The sequence below is a fragment of the Vitis vinifera genome, chromosome 1 (assembly GCF_030704535.1).
Source record: "Vitis vinifera cultivar Pinot Noir 40024 chromosome 1, ASM3070453v1".
NCBI classification, from domain to species: Eukaryota; Viridiplantae; Streptophyta; class Magnoliopsida; order Vitales; family Vitaceae; genus Vitis; species Vitis vinifera.
In genome coordinates, this window is record NC_081805.1 from 10,227,715 (window position 1) to 10,242,248 (window position 14,534).

General features: G+C 36.4%; 2 protein-coding genes across 2 annotated transcripts; one reads left to right on the plus strand and one right to left on the minus strand.

Annotated features, from left to right (window-relative positions):
• The first annotated feature begins 9,929 nt into the window (after window positions 1–9,929).
• On the plus strand, window positions 9,930–11,295 carry LOC100246738 (germin-like protein subfamily 1 member 1). Its single transcript, XM_002271054.4, has one exon. It carries the CDS (start codon window positions 10,053–10,055, stop codon window positions 10,797–10,799), a length of 747 nt encoding a protein of 248 aa, XP_002271090.2. The 5' UTR covers window positions 9,930–10,052; the 3' UTR covers window positions 10,800–11,295.
• A 109-nt stretch (window positions 11,296–11,404) lies between these two features.
• Window positions 11,405–13,228, minus strand: LOC100241606 (probable galacturonosyltransferase-like 9). Its single transcript, XM_002271124.5, has one exon. It carries the CDS (start codon window positions 12,855–12,857, stop codon window positions 11,697–11,699), a length of 1,161 nt encoding a protein of 386 aa, XP_002271160.1. The 5' UTR covers window positions 12,858–13,228; the 3' UTR covers window positions 11,405–11,696.
• Between the last annotated feature and the right edge of the window lie 1,306 nt (window positions 13,229–14,534).

Below are 14,534 nucleotides of genomic sequence, written 5' to 3' on the forward strand. Positions count from 1 at the left end.
GTTAGAGTTTCATTTTGATGTTTCAAAAAATTTGAGGAAATTTTGAGGAAAAAAAGACTTGGCCAAAATTGAGGGTTAAGGTTTTCATGTTAGGGTTTAAAATTGTATGTTATGCTTTCATTTTAGGGTTAGGATTTCGGTTTGATGTTTTAAGAAATTGAAGGAAAATTTTGGGGAAAATAACACTCAACCAAATTAAGGGTTAAGGTTTTTATGTTATGCTTCGTTTTTGGGTTAGAGTTGCGGTTTGATGATTTAGAGAATTGGAGGAAATTTTTAGGGAAAATTTAGGAAACTATATCTTAGGCAAAGAGGAACAACTGAGAAAGAGAAATTATATGGGGTTTTAGTAATAGCTTTGTGGAATTGGGATTCTAAGGCTTTGAAGGGGAAGGAAGAACGAAAGAATTGGAGGTTGGGGGTATATAAAGAAATTAACATTTTTGCCCTCAATCACGTGGACAACACATGCCTTCCTATCCAAAAAAGTAACACCGTGAGTTAAAAAATATACATTGCATGTCATTATATATCATGGAGGGTACATTGCTTGATTTTAAATTCGAAGGGGTAATGTGCAAAACACGATATAGGTTAGATGAAGGAAAAGAGAGGGGGGAGAGGGTAAAGTGTAATAAACCCTAATTTTTTTAATTACACCTATTCACCCCTCTTTGGGTGTTATCCTACTAGATTTTAGTTTTTCAATTGGTATTAAAGTAGAATAAAAATCAAATTTTTATTGATCCTATAAGTCTAGTATGGAACAATCAAAGACTAGGCCTCCTCTTAATAGTCCATCTTACATCAATGTGAGTAACTATTCCTACTAGAAAGCCCAAATGAAATTTTTTCTTAAAATGCAAGGCAAATGAGTATGGAATTAAGTAGAATATGGATGAAGACCACCATTGATTCTTGATGTCCATGGAAAATCAACTAGAGAACTTAAGCCTAAACAAGAATAGGATGGAGTGGATAATGAAAGGAGTGAAGCTAATGTTAGGGCTTTATTTAGTATCTTTAATGAAGTTTGCCAAGATGAGTTTTGCAAGATAACAAACTATACTCATGCTAAGGAAGTAGGAAATATACTTCAAATCACTCATGAAGGTACATCAATTGTTAAAGTTTTTAAATTGAAAATGCTTACTACTAAGTTTGAGAATATTATGATGCATGAAAATTATTACTTTTCTTCATTTTATTCTAAATTGAGTGATATTATTAATTCATCATTTAACTTTGGAGAACCTATTTCGGATTCACAGGTAGTAAGAAAATTTTTTAGATCTCCCTAAAAGAGATTTAAACCAAAAGTTATCGTCATAGAAGAAAGCAAGAACATTGATTCAATGAGGATTGATGAACTTGTTGGATCCATTCAAACATATGAGATGACTCTTCCTAATTCTCAAAGGTCTAAAGATTGTGCTTTCAAGGCTTTTGAGAATGACGAAAAAAAACTAAAATGTCATATAACATAACAAAGGATGGGTTGGCTCATATTGTTTAAAGAATTAAAAAAGTCATGAAATTCAATAAAAGAATTTTCAAAAATCAAGAATTTGAAAAGGAAAAAGACTTAATAATAAATCCTCTAAAGAAAATGATAAAGGCTTCTCCAAATGTAAGAAAAAAGAATGTTTTAACTATGGTGGTCTAGGACATTTTGCATTTGTTGTCTAGTCCGAAATCCCAAAGATATTAAAAATTCTATGCAAGCTACACGAAGTGGCGCAAACTCTAAGGAAAGTGATTCCATAACTTATTGAGATGAAATGTATGATTATAATGACTTTTTATCTTTTGTTGCATCTGTGCGTGAGAGTAAGTGATAGTAATGATGATGAAGAATTCATTGATGATCAAAAAACTATTTTTCTGAATAATGTTGTTGAGTATGAAAAACAAATTAAGAATTATTTAAGAGAGCATGATATTCTTGAAGCTTACAAAACCAAGATTAATGTGCTTAATGAAGAGATGACTATTCTTCTTGAAAAAAAATTAGATTTTTTAAATTTGAACATCATTCTCTTTTTGGGAAAAATAATGTTCTTACTCAAGAAATAAAAAGTAATAAGTCCTTTTCATCCATGAATGAGATTTTTCACCCTGGAACTAAAGAGCTTAATGAAATACTTGATAAATGCAAAATTCATGATGATAAAATAGGTTTGGGGTATGTTAATAAAGATGAAACTCCCACTAGTAGAGAGACTATGCTTATCAAAGGTAAAAATGAAACTCCTAACCAAACTATATCTCTTAGAAATCCATTAGTATGCACCCATTGCAAGAAAATTTGACATACTCAGAATAAATGCCACACTAAGTTCTTAGAGAGGTTTGAGTCTTAAATAAGTAAGCTAATGAATAACTTTATTTCTCTTAAAAATAACATCTTGAATAATAAGAAAGAGAAATAAACCTAATTAAAAGTTTAAATCTCAACAAAGCTTCTTTAAGTCACCACCTAGATGAGAAAGGATAGTGCAAAGTGTCAAGTTGTTTTCACTGCACTAAAAGTTAGATCCTTTAATGAATGGTACTTTGATAATGGCTGCTCTAGACACATGAAAGGAGACAAGTCTTTTTTCCCATTTTTTGAAGGCTATAATGGTGGTACAATCAGTCACCTTTAGGGATGAAAGCTTAGCTTGTGTGAAAGGTAAAAGAAGTATATCTATCCTTGGTTGTCCCAAGTTGGATGGAGTTCTCTATGTAAATGGACTCAAGGCAAACCTCCTAAGTATTAGTCAAATTTGTGACAATGAACATAGGGTTAATTTTTGCTAAGACTTGTGTGAAGTAATCAACAAAGAAGGAATAATCATAATCATAAGATATAGGACAATTGACAAATGTTATGCAATAAATCCAAATTCTGAAACACCTCTTGTGTGCAGTAGTACAAAACAAGACTTTACTGAACTTTGACATAGAGGATCAAGTCACATCAATTATAAGGATCTTATGCATTTAGTGAATAATAAGAAAGTTAGAGGAATCTCTAGACTAAGTAGTGAACCTAAACCCATTTGTGGTGAGTGTATGAGAGGTAAAAAAACAAAAAATTCACACAAAAAGGTTAAGGAAATTAAGACCACCAGACCTTTAGATTTTTTTCATATGGATCTTATGTGTCCCATGCGCACTGAGAGTAGAGGTGGGAAGAGATATGTCTTAGTAGTTTTTGATGACTTTCCAAGGTACTCCTTTGTGAGTTTTCTTATAGAGAAATCAGAAACCATAGAACACTTAAAGTCTTTGTTCACTAGAATACAAGTGGGGATAGGCCATGAAATTTGTAAAGATAAAAGTGATAGGAGGAGAGAGTTTGAAAATGTGGATGTTGACTTTTTTTGTGTTTTGATATCAAACATGAATCTTCAACCCCTAGAATTCCTCAACAAAATAAAGTGGTTGAAAGGAAAAATAGTGTTATAAGAAATGATTAGAGTGATGTTACATATGCATAATACCCTCTTACAGTTTTGGACCGAAGCAATAAATACTACATGTTACACTGCCAATAGGGTTTTTCTTAGTTCTGAAACAAAAAAGACATCTTATGAACTATGGACTAGGAGAAAACCTAACCTTAAGTACTTTAAGATATTTGGCAGTGAGTGCTACATACTCAGGGATTGGGAGAACCTAGGGAAATTTGATTCAAAGTGTGACATAGGTATCTTCCTAGGCTATTCTACTAAAAGTAAAGCTTATAGGACTTACAATCAAAATGCATAGATTATCCAGAAATCCTCTAATGTGGTTATAAATGACATTGGGTATGATCAGGATGTAATTGAAAATCAAATTTGAACCCATGAATTAGTTGAGGAGAACCTTGAAAATGTGGAAAGTGTAAAAGATAACCCTAATGATATCCCTAAAAGTAATGTTGACCCTAGCAAGGATAACTTAAGAAGACACATTTGAAAAAATAAGGAATAAGCATAAATCCAGTGTAACCAAGAACCACCTTATCTCAAATGTTATAAGTGACATGAATGAATGTGTGGTTACTAGGAGACAATAAAAAAAAAGAGATGGGTATTGTATGCTATGCCTCCCAATTGGAGTCAAAGAATGTGAAAAAAGCTTTAAGAGACGAGTCTTAGACTACAAGGAAGCTTTTAAGAGATGAGTCTTGGACTACCACACTCCAAGAAAAGTTAAATCAATTCATTAGGAATGATGTGTGTTAAATAGTCTCTAGACCAAAAAATAAACATGACATAGGTACAAAATGGATTTTAAAAAACAAACAAGATGATAATGAGGTCATTGTAAGAAATAAACCAAGACTAGTAGCCCAAGGATACTCATAGATAGAGATGATTGATTATGAAGAGACATTTACACTTTTAGGTTAGAATCAATTAGGATACTTTTGGTCATAGCATGCTCCTTGAGGATGAAGTTTTATCAAATGGATGTCAAGAGTGCTTTCTTGAATGAGATTATAAATGAAGAAGTTTATGTTGAGCAACCTAAGGGTTTCAAGGATCTAAAATTCCCCAATCATGTCTATAGGTTAAAAAAAAAATCGTTTATGGAATAAAACAAACTCCTAGAGATTGGTATGATAGGCTTAATACTTACCTTTTGGAGAAAAAGTTTGAGAGAAGGGGAGTTGATAGAACCTTGTTTATTCATAAGTCCAAGGATGGGTTACTAGTGGCCTAAATTTATGTTGATGATATTGTTTGTGGAGCCACCTCTAGTGAACTTGTCCTTAGTTTTGTCGAGGAAATGAAGATTGAATTTGAAATGAGTATGGTTGGTTAACTTTCTTTCTAGGACTTCAAATAAGGCAACTTAAAGATGGAATCTTTCTTTCATGGTCCAAATATGCTAGGAGTTAGTAAAGAAAATTGATCTAAAATCCACCAAACTCTTTAGGGACCTATGAGCATTATCATAAAGCTTAACAAGGATATATCTGGAAAAAATGTTAAGCAAAGGCTTTATCAAAGTATGATAGGAAGCTTGTTATATCTCACTACTAATTAGTTTGATATATCTTTTAGTGTTGGAGCTTGTGTCAGGTACCAAGCAAACCCTAAAGAGTCACACTTAACTTCAGTTAAAAGGATTATACGTTATATTTGTGGGATTTTAAACTATGGGTTATGGTATCCTTATGATTGTTCTCTTGTGATTGCTAGTTATTTCGATGCTATTTGGGTCGAAAATATTGAGGATAGAAAAAACACATCAGATGCTTGTTTTTTAATTGGTGATTGTCTTGTGGCTTGGCTTAGTAAGAAACAAAATTCAATATCTTTATCTATTGCTAAAGTTGAATACATTACTAATGGAAGTTGTTGTACACAACTCTTATGGATGAAACAAATGTTGTGTGACTATGAGATTGAGCAAGAGACCATGAATATACATTGTGACAACTCTAGTGCTATCAATATATCAAATAATCTTGTTCTTCATTCCCATACTAAACACATTGAAATTCATCATCACTTTATTAAGGATCTTATTGAAAAAAAGGTTGTTTCTCTAGAGTTTATCCCCACTGAATATTAACTGGAAAATATCTTTACAAAATCCCTGGATTCTCTTAGGTTTGAATTCCTTAGGAAATACCTCGACATATGCCTACTCAATTAATCATCTAGAGTTATAGGCCTTAAAAAGATTGTTTTTATCATCTATTTTTTGTTTGTTTCCTTTTGCCTTCTTGAATTTCATATTTGGGCATATGATTATTGTTTGTTTACTTGTCTTATTAGTACGATTTGCAATATCTTGAGTTTATGACCTGGAGAAATGCATTAAATTTACAAGATTTGATATTGATTTTCCTTAGATATTTGTTAATCATTTTTTGAAATACATGATTCTTGATAATTGAAAATTTTTGTATGATGGAAATTTAATGTAAGTTACACTTTGTGATTAATCAAAAGGGGAACTTCTTAAGTTTAACCCATAAAATAGATTTTGGTTTTTTTGGAAGGATTTGTCGTCATGCCTAAATATTATTATCCATATACCTTGTTTGACTAAGATCCCTATTATTGTTTCTTAAAGTGAGTTAGTGCAAAATTTGAATACTTGGCTAAGATCAACTCTTATACACTTTCCAAGATTCATTCTCTAAATATATGTTGCTTGCTAACAATATTTGGAAACACCCCAAAGTGGATACAAAGGCAACCATGAATAAAATTAAAAAGAAAAATAAAAAGAAATCATGGTGTATAATGCCTTCACATTCAAAAGAAAAGAAAAAAGAAAAATATGAGATTAAATTAAAGAGAGTTAAGTTGTGCTATATATAGATCAACGAGGTTGTGTTAAGTAGAAATCCAATGATCTTAGAACAAATTGATTGGATATGTTCTTGATATGACTAAAGGCATGGTTGGATTTCTTCTAAGATATCGATTTTGAAATATAGAACTGAACAGCAAGTCGTATTCTCTTAAACATTAATGCTTATGTTTCCATGTTGATCCTCTTTTACACTGATTATTATGCATTGAGTTTTCAAAACTAAGAATGGGATTAATTTTGTTTTTTTAGAGTTGAAAACTTCATTCTTGTTTATGATGGACCTATACGATCTAGAAACTTTACTTGGTACATTACTTTTCAACTTAATTTTGCGAGTTTATGAGCTCTATGATCCTGCCTTAGATGTTTAATAATATCGTTCCTAAATTCATGATTAATTTATACTTTGTTTAGTTAGTTTTTAATTTCAAAGTCTTTTGGAAAGCCCTTTACTCATACTTGGTGCTTAAATTCTGCATCAAGTGTTCAAACACCATGAATTGTATCCAATACTGCTTTGAGCAATAAGACCGCTCAAGTGCTATAAGTTGTTTCCAATCCTACTTTTAGTGCTCACGACACTCGAGTGCTAATCTTCATCAAGTGCTTCTACAAGCTATAAATATCATTTCCAACATGTTATTTGCACTTTTCTCATTTCCTAGTTAGCTCGAGCGCTCTGGGTTCTTGTTTTCGTCAATTTGAGGTCAGTTTGCTCCTAGTTTCACATTTTCATTTGTATAGTATTGTTTAGGATGTCATTTAGATCATTTCTAGCGATTTAGTTTTGTTTCATAGTTTTCTTCATTTTTTGTGCCTTTACATATTCTCTATATTATTGATGGCTAGTCGTCGTTGTCAGCATGAGGCAATCTTTCCTAGGTCACCAGAGCTCATTCAAGACATTTCTCTTCAAGATCCTTTCAACTTGGATGACTTTCCGGTGGAGTTTTTCCACTATGAGGACGCTCGTACTCACTTTTATGCCTCCGTTCATGATCATTGCATAGAAGTTGATCGATCTATCAATCTTTGTGTTTTTTAGGATACTCTTCTTCCCACCATCATTTATGAGCGAGGAAGAAGACTTTGTTTTCACTCTAAGAAACTTATTAGCCTCATCTTATGCAAATATTTTACGTGAACATGCACTCAATTGTTGTTGGTGTCATATTCAAAGTGACCATGTACAATATTTTCTCACTTCTTCTTAGTCCATTAGGCATGTACTCGACATGCCTCGTCTTGTTAAGCATGTTCTTTCATTTTCTCAAGAGGTATAGGCTTTTAACCGAGAGGAGATTGATGTCATTCTCACTTCTCTCCATGGTGTTTCTTGTCCTCTTTCCTCATAAATTTCCATAGTTAGTTTTACTAAGCCATCATGACTTCTCACTACATTCTTCACTTATACTTTCTATCCCTCCACTTACTATCCCAGATTTGTAGCATGATTGCTAGGTTCATTTGTCATTCTCTTTAGCCAATAGTTCGATATAGGGCGGGTCATTCTCGATGTTAAGACCCCTTATCATGATCACTCCTTTAGATTCAATGGCTTTCCTTTTGCCCTTCTTGTTTCTCGGATCTTGGATGACGTCGGGTTCAAGTTTGATGCTTCTAAAGGGGTTTAGGCATTTTGTGCTCTTTTTAGATGTGAGTTCCTGGGCCAAACACTATAGTCATGTGCACGATCCCATGGTTCCCCCTACTTTTCATGGTGCACAAGTCGTTGTAGCAGCCACACTAGCTTAGGAGGTAGCTTAGGAGGCCCTCATTGAGGAGAATGAGATCTGAGCAATGGAGTAGGATACTCTAATTCTCGAGGTCGAATTTTAGGAGCCTAGGCCAAGGACTCACTTTAGTCACGATCGTGCTAGTTCATCCTAAGCTTCTTACTCCGCATCGACTTCGACCGACTTGACTTCCCAGGAGATTATGGACTTCATGACCCTTTTTCACCTAAGGATGGACTCATAGGACACTTAGCTCCATGAGATCCAAGGTCAGCTTACATATATTATATCTTGGATACATTTTCAGAGCACCTCGAGCTTCACTCCTCCTCTGCCTCTTCCTTATGCTTAGAGATTTTATCTATCTCTTTTGTATTTTTGTTTTATGATTTTGATTGTTTTACTTGTATATCTCTTGTATTTAGAATCATGCTTTGATATGTACATATGATGTCTCTTTCATTTTTGTCTCTCTTGTGTTTTCAAGTTCTACTTATCATTTCTTTGTCATTTTTGTGACAAAAGAGGGAAATCATTGTATAATTGACAAAAAATGGGATATTTCTCAATATTAAAATTTTTGGAAACTCTTAGGAGATATTTATTGAAGTTAATATAAAACTTTAGGAACTAGTTGAGAAAAGATATTTGAGATATTTCTCGACAAAAAGGAGTAGATTTTCTTTAAGAAAAGTGGAGATATTCTTTAGGGGAAGATATTCTTTTTGAATTGCTCAATCCATTTGCATTGTCTAATTCATTTTTTTTTTCTTTTTTTGTATGTAGATTTAATTCTTGATGAAAATTAATTGAAATAATGGAGGAAATTAATCCTAAAACATTGGAGGAAACCAAATCAACTATTGAAAACTGTCTTAGAAGTTTAAGAGAAATACTTGACATGGATGTTTCTTCGAAAACATTTCTTTTTTATTTGTCTATCTCTCCATAACTATTTTAAGTCATAAAAGTTTCTTCTCACATTCTTCATTGCAAATGTTCTATTTGGTGAAAGAACTTGACACTTTACTGTTGATCTATTGTGTCTTATCAAACTTCTTTTATGCTTGTTGATTTGCATGCATCTATATTCCTCTCGAGTTTTGCATTGTATAGTAGTGTCGCTATAGGAATCTATTTATCTTTCATGCTTTCACAATGCATTAAGCAAAACCTCCCACTATCTTGTTTTATTGCTTTGATTTTTTCTTATCCCACATATTATTTTAGTTTGGGTATAATTATATGTGCAGGTTATAGCTATGCAAACTCCTTTACGAGAATTTGAATGGGTCTATGTAACATTGTTTTGCCACAAAATTACCAAAAGGGAAAAAACTGTCAGACTTTAAAGGGCGTAAACACACATGAAAAGAAAAAAAAAAAAAATCTTACCTGCAAATGAAGATGCATCCCTTTGAAGTTGAAAACCCAAAAGATGAAGGTATCAAGCCATGGTGCTCTCCGGCCTCCAAGAAGCGCAATTGCGAAACTAGTAGATGTTGAAACAGGTGGTGCTATATATAACGGAAAAGGTGAGTCTTTTCCTCTCGCACAGCTTAATCATAGGCAGAAACAGCACCACCAGAGACATTTATTGTGACTTCAGAATTACAGGCTAAAAAAGACCCCAGAATGAAATGTGCAAGGCGCCAAATTTGAAAACTTTACCACCCACGTCCCACGAGCGTGAAAAAAAGCCTGGAGACCGAAAAAGGGGATCATTAAGGGAACCCTAGATGGGTGACGTCCTGATTTACATGAAGGAAAGGGAGATTCAGCAGCTTCAACAAACATAATTTTTAATTGCAACAAAATTTAGTCTCGAATTTTTAAAAAAAAATTTAAAAATTCAATGTGCTTTATCAACCAAAACTTTCTCCGCAAGAACAAATACAAGTGGGGTTCGTGATGTCTTCACTACAACTCCCTTGACTTGCCTTATTACTTCCTCCTTTGATGCTCTGAAGCTACTCCATCACCCCATTCAATCCATCAATATTAGTTATGTTAACCATCTTTATCCCACAACTGTATATAATTCCTCCATTTTTCTCTACAAATTCCCATTCTCTAATAAACTTCACCATGAGAACCGCTTCCACCTTGCCAAAATTATTCATTGCCATAGCTCTTCTATCCGGCCTCGTCAAACCTGATCCTGACCCACTTCAAGACTACTGCATCGCTGATACAAAAGCGTCCAAAGCTTTCTTCATCAATGGTGTGCCCTGCATTGACCCACAGCTAGCACAGGTCTCACACTTCACTACATCAGCACTGTCCAAACCCGGAAACACAAGTGCCAACCCCTTCGGTTTCAGTATCACACTCACCAACACCATGAACTTGCCAGGGTTCAACACAATGGGCCTGACCATGGCTCGGGCAGATATAGCAGCCAATGGGCTGGTCCCACTCCACAGCCACCCGAGGGCCTCGGAGGTGGCCACACTCCTAAAGGGTGCGCTCCTAGTGGGGTTCATCGACACCAGTAATCGTCTATTCACACAACTATTAAGGCCCGGTGACTCCTTTGTGTTCCCAAAAGGGATGATCCATTTTCTCTATAATCTTGACTCGTTAGCCCCAGCAGTGGTGTTGGCCGGCCTCAATAGCCAGAACCCTGGTACACAACTAACTTCTACGGCCGCGTTCGCAACAAACCCACGTTTACCGGATGAGGTTTTGAAGAAGGCATTTCAGATTAGCGGGCAGGATGTCGCCAGGATTCGGAGGAACCTTGGAGGGTGATTGTGCTGTTGAATTCAAATAATTTATGATTATCATAATTGTGATGGTTTCCAGGAATTGAATGGTGCTTGCTGGCTTGAGGGGGTTGGTGGGTGCACCACTATAAAATTGACTTGACAACTCTCATATTTGTAATTTGAATTATTTGAACCTGAAGATCGTGTTTTTTATGGTGTGAAGATGAATTCCATCAAAATTATGATGGCAACCAAGAGGACAGCCGCATGGTAAGGGAAGAGTGTAATGCCTTCCTGGAATGGTGTTAGATCACTCCAATTTGTCGTCTTTGAAAAGTTGGGAAGATGAATGGTTGGATACTTGTATAAATAAAATTGGACAAGGCAAGTAGGCCAAAGTGGGGTAGCCATCCGTGAGGAGAGGTGAGCTGGCTATATTCCCCCCTCTCACTTTCTGTAGTTTCTTTGATATTCCTTCCCCACTTGTCAATCGTCCTCGCTGCCAAAACTAAATCTGCTTTATTATTGCCCCCACCCAATCCTCTTGTCTTATTTTCTAAAAGCTTATGAATTATTATCACTGCTGCACCAAAGGTGGTCATAATTTTAATTGTAAATTGGATTAAAAGAAAATAGTACAAGTGAAGCTACAAAGAACAACTGACAATTATTCCTCTTCAACTCCCCAATCCATCCAAATTCCGCTACATACAAAGAAATGAAGTGACCAAAATTGTTCCAAGAAGAGGAACTGAGGGACTCTGAACAAACTGAATCATGTTTTTGAAGTCTTTAACAAAAGAATTCAACAAAAGAATAATCTCCTCCCACCACAGTGCTCAACCAATTTCTTCTAATCAATCTGTACAAACGACTATCAAAGAATTCCCTGCCAGGATCTAGAAAACAAAAATACAAAAAAACAAAAAACTGACAAGAATCAAATGAAGTAATTTGAATACCCAACCAATGTTGACGAAGAAGCGGAAAGGAGCATCTGTTGATGATTCAATCTGTGGTTCCTATGGGGTTTGTATAGATCGTAGGGCTCCCAAAGATGATCCACAGGGCAGGGCTTTCTCGCGTCCAGCCTCGACCATGGCTTTCCTTTACCGCTCCAATGCAGCAGACTCACAGGGCCTGGGTGGAGTGGCCTGCAACTTCCCTTCACGTTGTCCCCGCCAAGACCGTGCTGGTTCCACCGGTGATCAATGGCCTCAACATTCCCGGCGAACACTAGCAAGAATGGCGGAAGCGAACCCAGTTCGTAGATCCTCCTCCTCCTCTGCAATTCCATCCAATTCTCGATCTTCCTCCTGTAATTGCCCTTTCTCCATCTCACCAAATCCATCACCATCACACCCGTATTGAAATAACAAGGTTTTCTCGAATCAAAGACCCTTGGCAGAACCGAGTCGGACCAGAACTCATCGGTGAAGTACTTTTCAAAGACGGCATGGCAATACTCTGGCGCACCAATGACTCGCGACTCAGTGAGTGTGATGTTCCAGAGCTTGCGAATGTCATCAACAACTACAAGATCCGAGTCAATGTAAATGACTCGCTCCACGCACGGATCGAGAATATCGCCCAAGTAGTTTCTAGCGTAGTTCAATGGGTTCTCGAGCGCTGAGCGAATGGAAGAGGAGATGAGATTGATTACAGTGTCCTCTCTGAAGATGTAGACCTTGAAGTTGAGAGAAGGAAACGTAGATCGGACGAGTTGAGTCAGCACTCGCGGACTCGCCGGGTCGAACTCGGCGGCGATGAAATGGAAGAAGACGTTCTCTGGGCAAGAAGAGTGGCGCAGAATGGAATGGACCGCTGCAATGGATCCTCTCAGGTACTCCGAGTCAAGAGTCATGGCGATGTGAACCAGTGACGGATCACACGACGACACATACCCTTTATGGCCCTTCGCCGGACACTCCTCTCCGTTACGATAGTCCGGCGCTTCTGCAAATCGGAAGAAACCCTCGTACCCATAATCACCGCCGGCGACATCTCTCCCCGGAAAAGAACGAATCCCGAGACACACGGGGGAGAAAAGAATAAAAGCAAGAACCGCCAGATGGACGGGGTTTAATCCAAAGCCCAGCATTGTACCAAGAAACCAAAGTGTATAAAGCAAGCTTATACTAAATCCACATGAAAACGAAAACGAAAAAAAAAAAAATTTAATAACAAGAAAGGTTTCTTGAGATGAGATAAGGGCAATGCGGAAAAGCCAATAAAAAAAATGATACAAAGTTTAGCCCAACGCGGTTTTGCTATTTTCTCCTTCTCCGCTGTGATCTTTCTTTTTCTCACATACAACGCGGTTGTGGAAAGAGAGAGAGAAGAGAATACAATGATAGATGTTGTGATGTTTCTCTCCCTCTCTCTCTTTTTCTGCCCCGCTCTCCTCAACTGGCCTGGCCTTCTCCCCCTTAAATATACCCCTTTCCTTTCCTTCCCTTCCCTTCCCTTCCCTTCCCTCATATACATGCTTCTAATATATCCACTATAAAAAATAAATAAAAAACAAAAAGGAAAAATGCTACCCTCTTTGTAATTTAATTTTAATTAAGAATTATTCGCTGGCATCCTCCTCACCAATCACACAACTATTAGTGCGACGGCTTCCATTGCCTAGTGTATTTTCCCTCTGAGCCGTGTTGCATTGTGCCCCCACACTTCTACTTGTACACGTATTTGCTGCCATAATAAATATGTTCCATACTCATATTTGGACCATCTTTTACAAAATCAATGTCATACCAACCTTCATGTTCCAAACATTTTACTATAAAAGATTTTCTCTTTTCCTATCAAACTTCAAACTTTGTATATTTGGTTTTTCTTTAATTTTAATATTTTAAATAAAAAAAACTATAATGTATAATATGGATTCAACGTGTTTGCGTGTCTTGATTCGCATTGGATTAAAAGATTTTTTGTTGATATTTTTTCTAAAATAAAAAAGAATAAATTTTCTACTTTTCATGGCTTCCACACAAAGTCATTCTTCATTCTTTACATCGATGGAGTAAAGCGCGGCGAGGTGGGCATCAAGAAAAATTAGTTGACTTGACTTGCAGTAATAGGTTTGGCTTTTTCATTCTTTAACTTTAAATGTAGGAAAGAGTGGGGGTGCCAGGTGGAGTGGGGTAGCGGAGTGAGGTAATCGGCGCTCGAAACAAGTAATATTCTTTTCCTCCAGTAATGGGACGCCAGCTGTGCATCCAATGCAGCCAGCTGTTTGGTGTTCTGAGTGATGTTGACGGCTGCCATCCACTGGCGTCTCACCACGTGATCACGTGCTCCGAAGTTCCAACACTTTCAGTGGACGACCTTTTCCTTCCTCCCCCCACTTGTACGCTACAGCCTGGACCACCCTACTGATTGGTGCTGCCCCACGAAGTCATCCAAATGAACGTCAGATCAGCGACGACCCAAGTTCATGTACTTCGAATCTCTGAGCCTTCCACCATAAATTCTTAATCACAATCACGGGGGGTGTTTGGCACCCAAAATCCAGCCACATGAGCTGTGTTTGGTGGTGGGTTCAGGAGTTTCAGGGGACAAACCCGCGTGAAAGTGTGAAATGGTTTTCCATTTAAAGGAAGCCAACGTACACGCACATGACCTTAAATTCCAAACTTCTAGAAATTTCACAAAATCCATTTCCCATATTTTACAAAATATTACTTCCCTTTAATCATGCACCATCAGCAATGTGTATTTTAGGGATGGAGTAGAAAAAAGATGTACTTTTATCGTCGGTTTCCTCGTTTCT

What these genes read in the sequence shown, in the direction of transcription:
- LOC100246738 (XM_002271054.4), top strand. Translation starts at nt 10,053, where the DNA reads ATGTTAACCATCTTTATCCCACAACTGTATATAATTCCTCCATTTTTC.
- LOC100241606 (XM_002271124.5), bottom strand. Translation starts at nt 12,857, where the DNA reads ATGCTGGGCTTTGGATTAAACCCCGTCCATCTGGCGGTTCTTGCTTTT.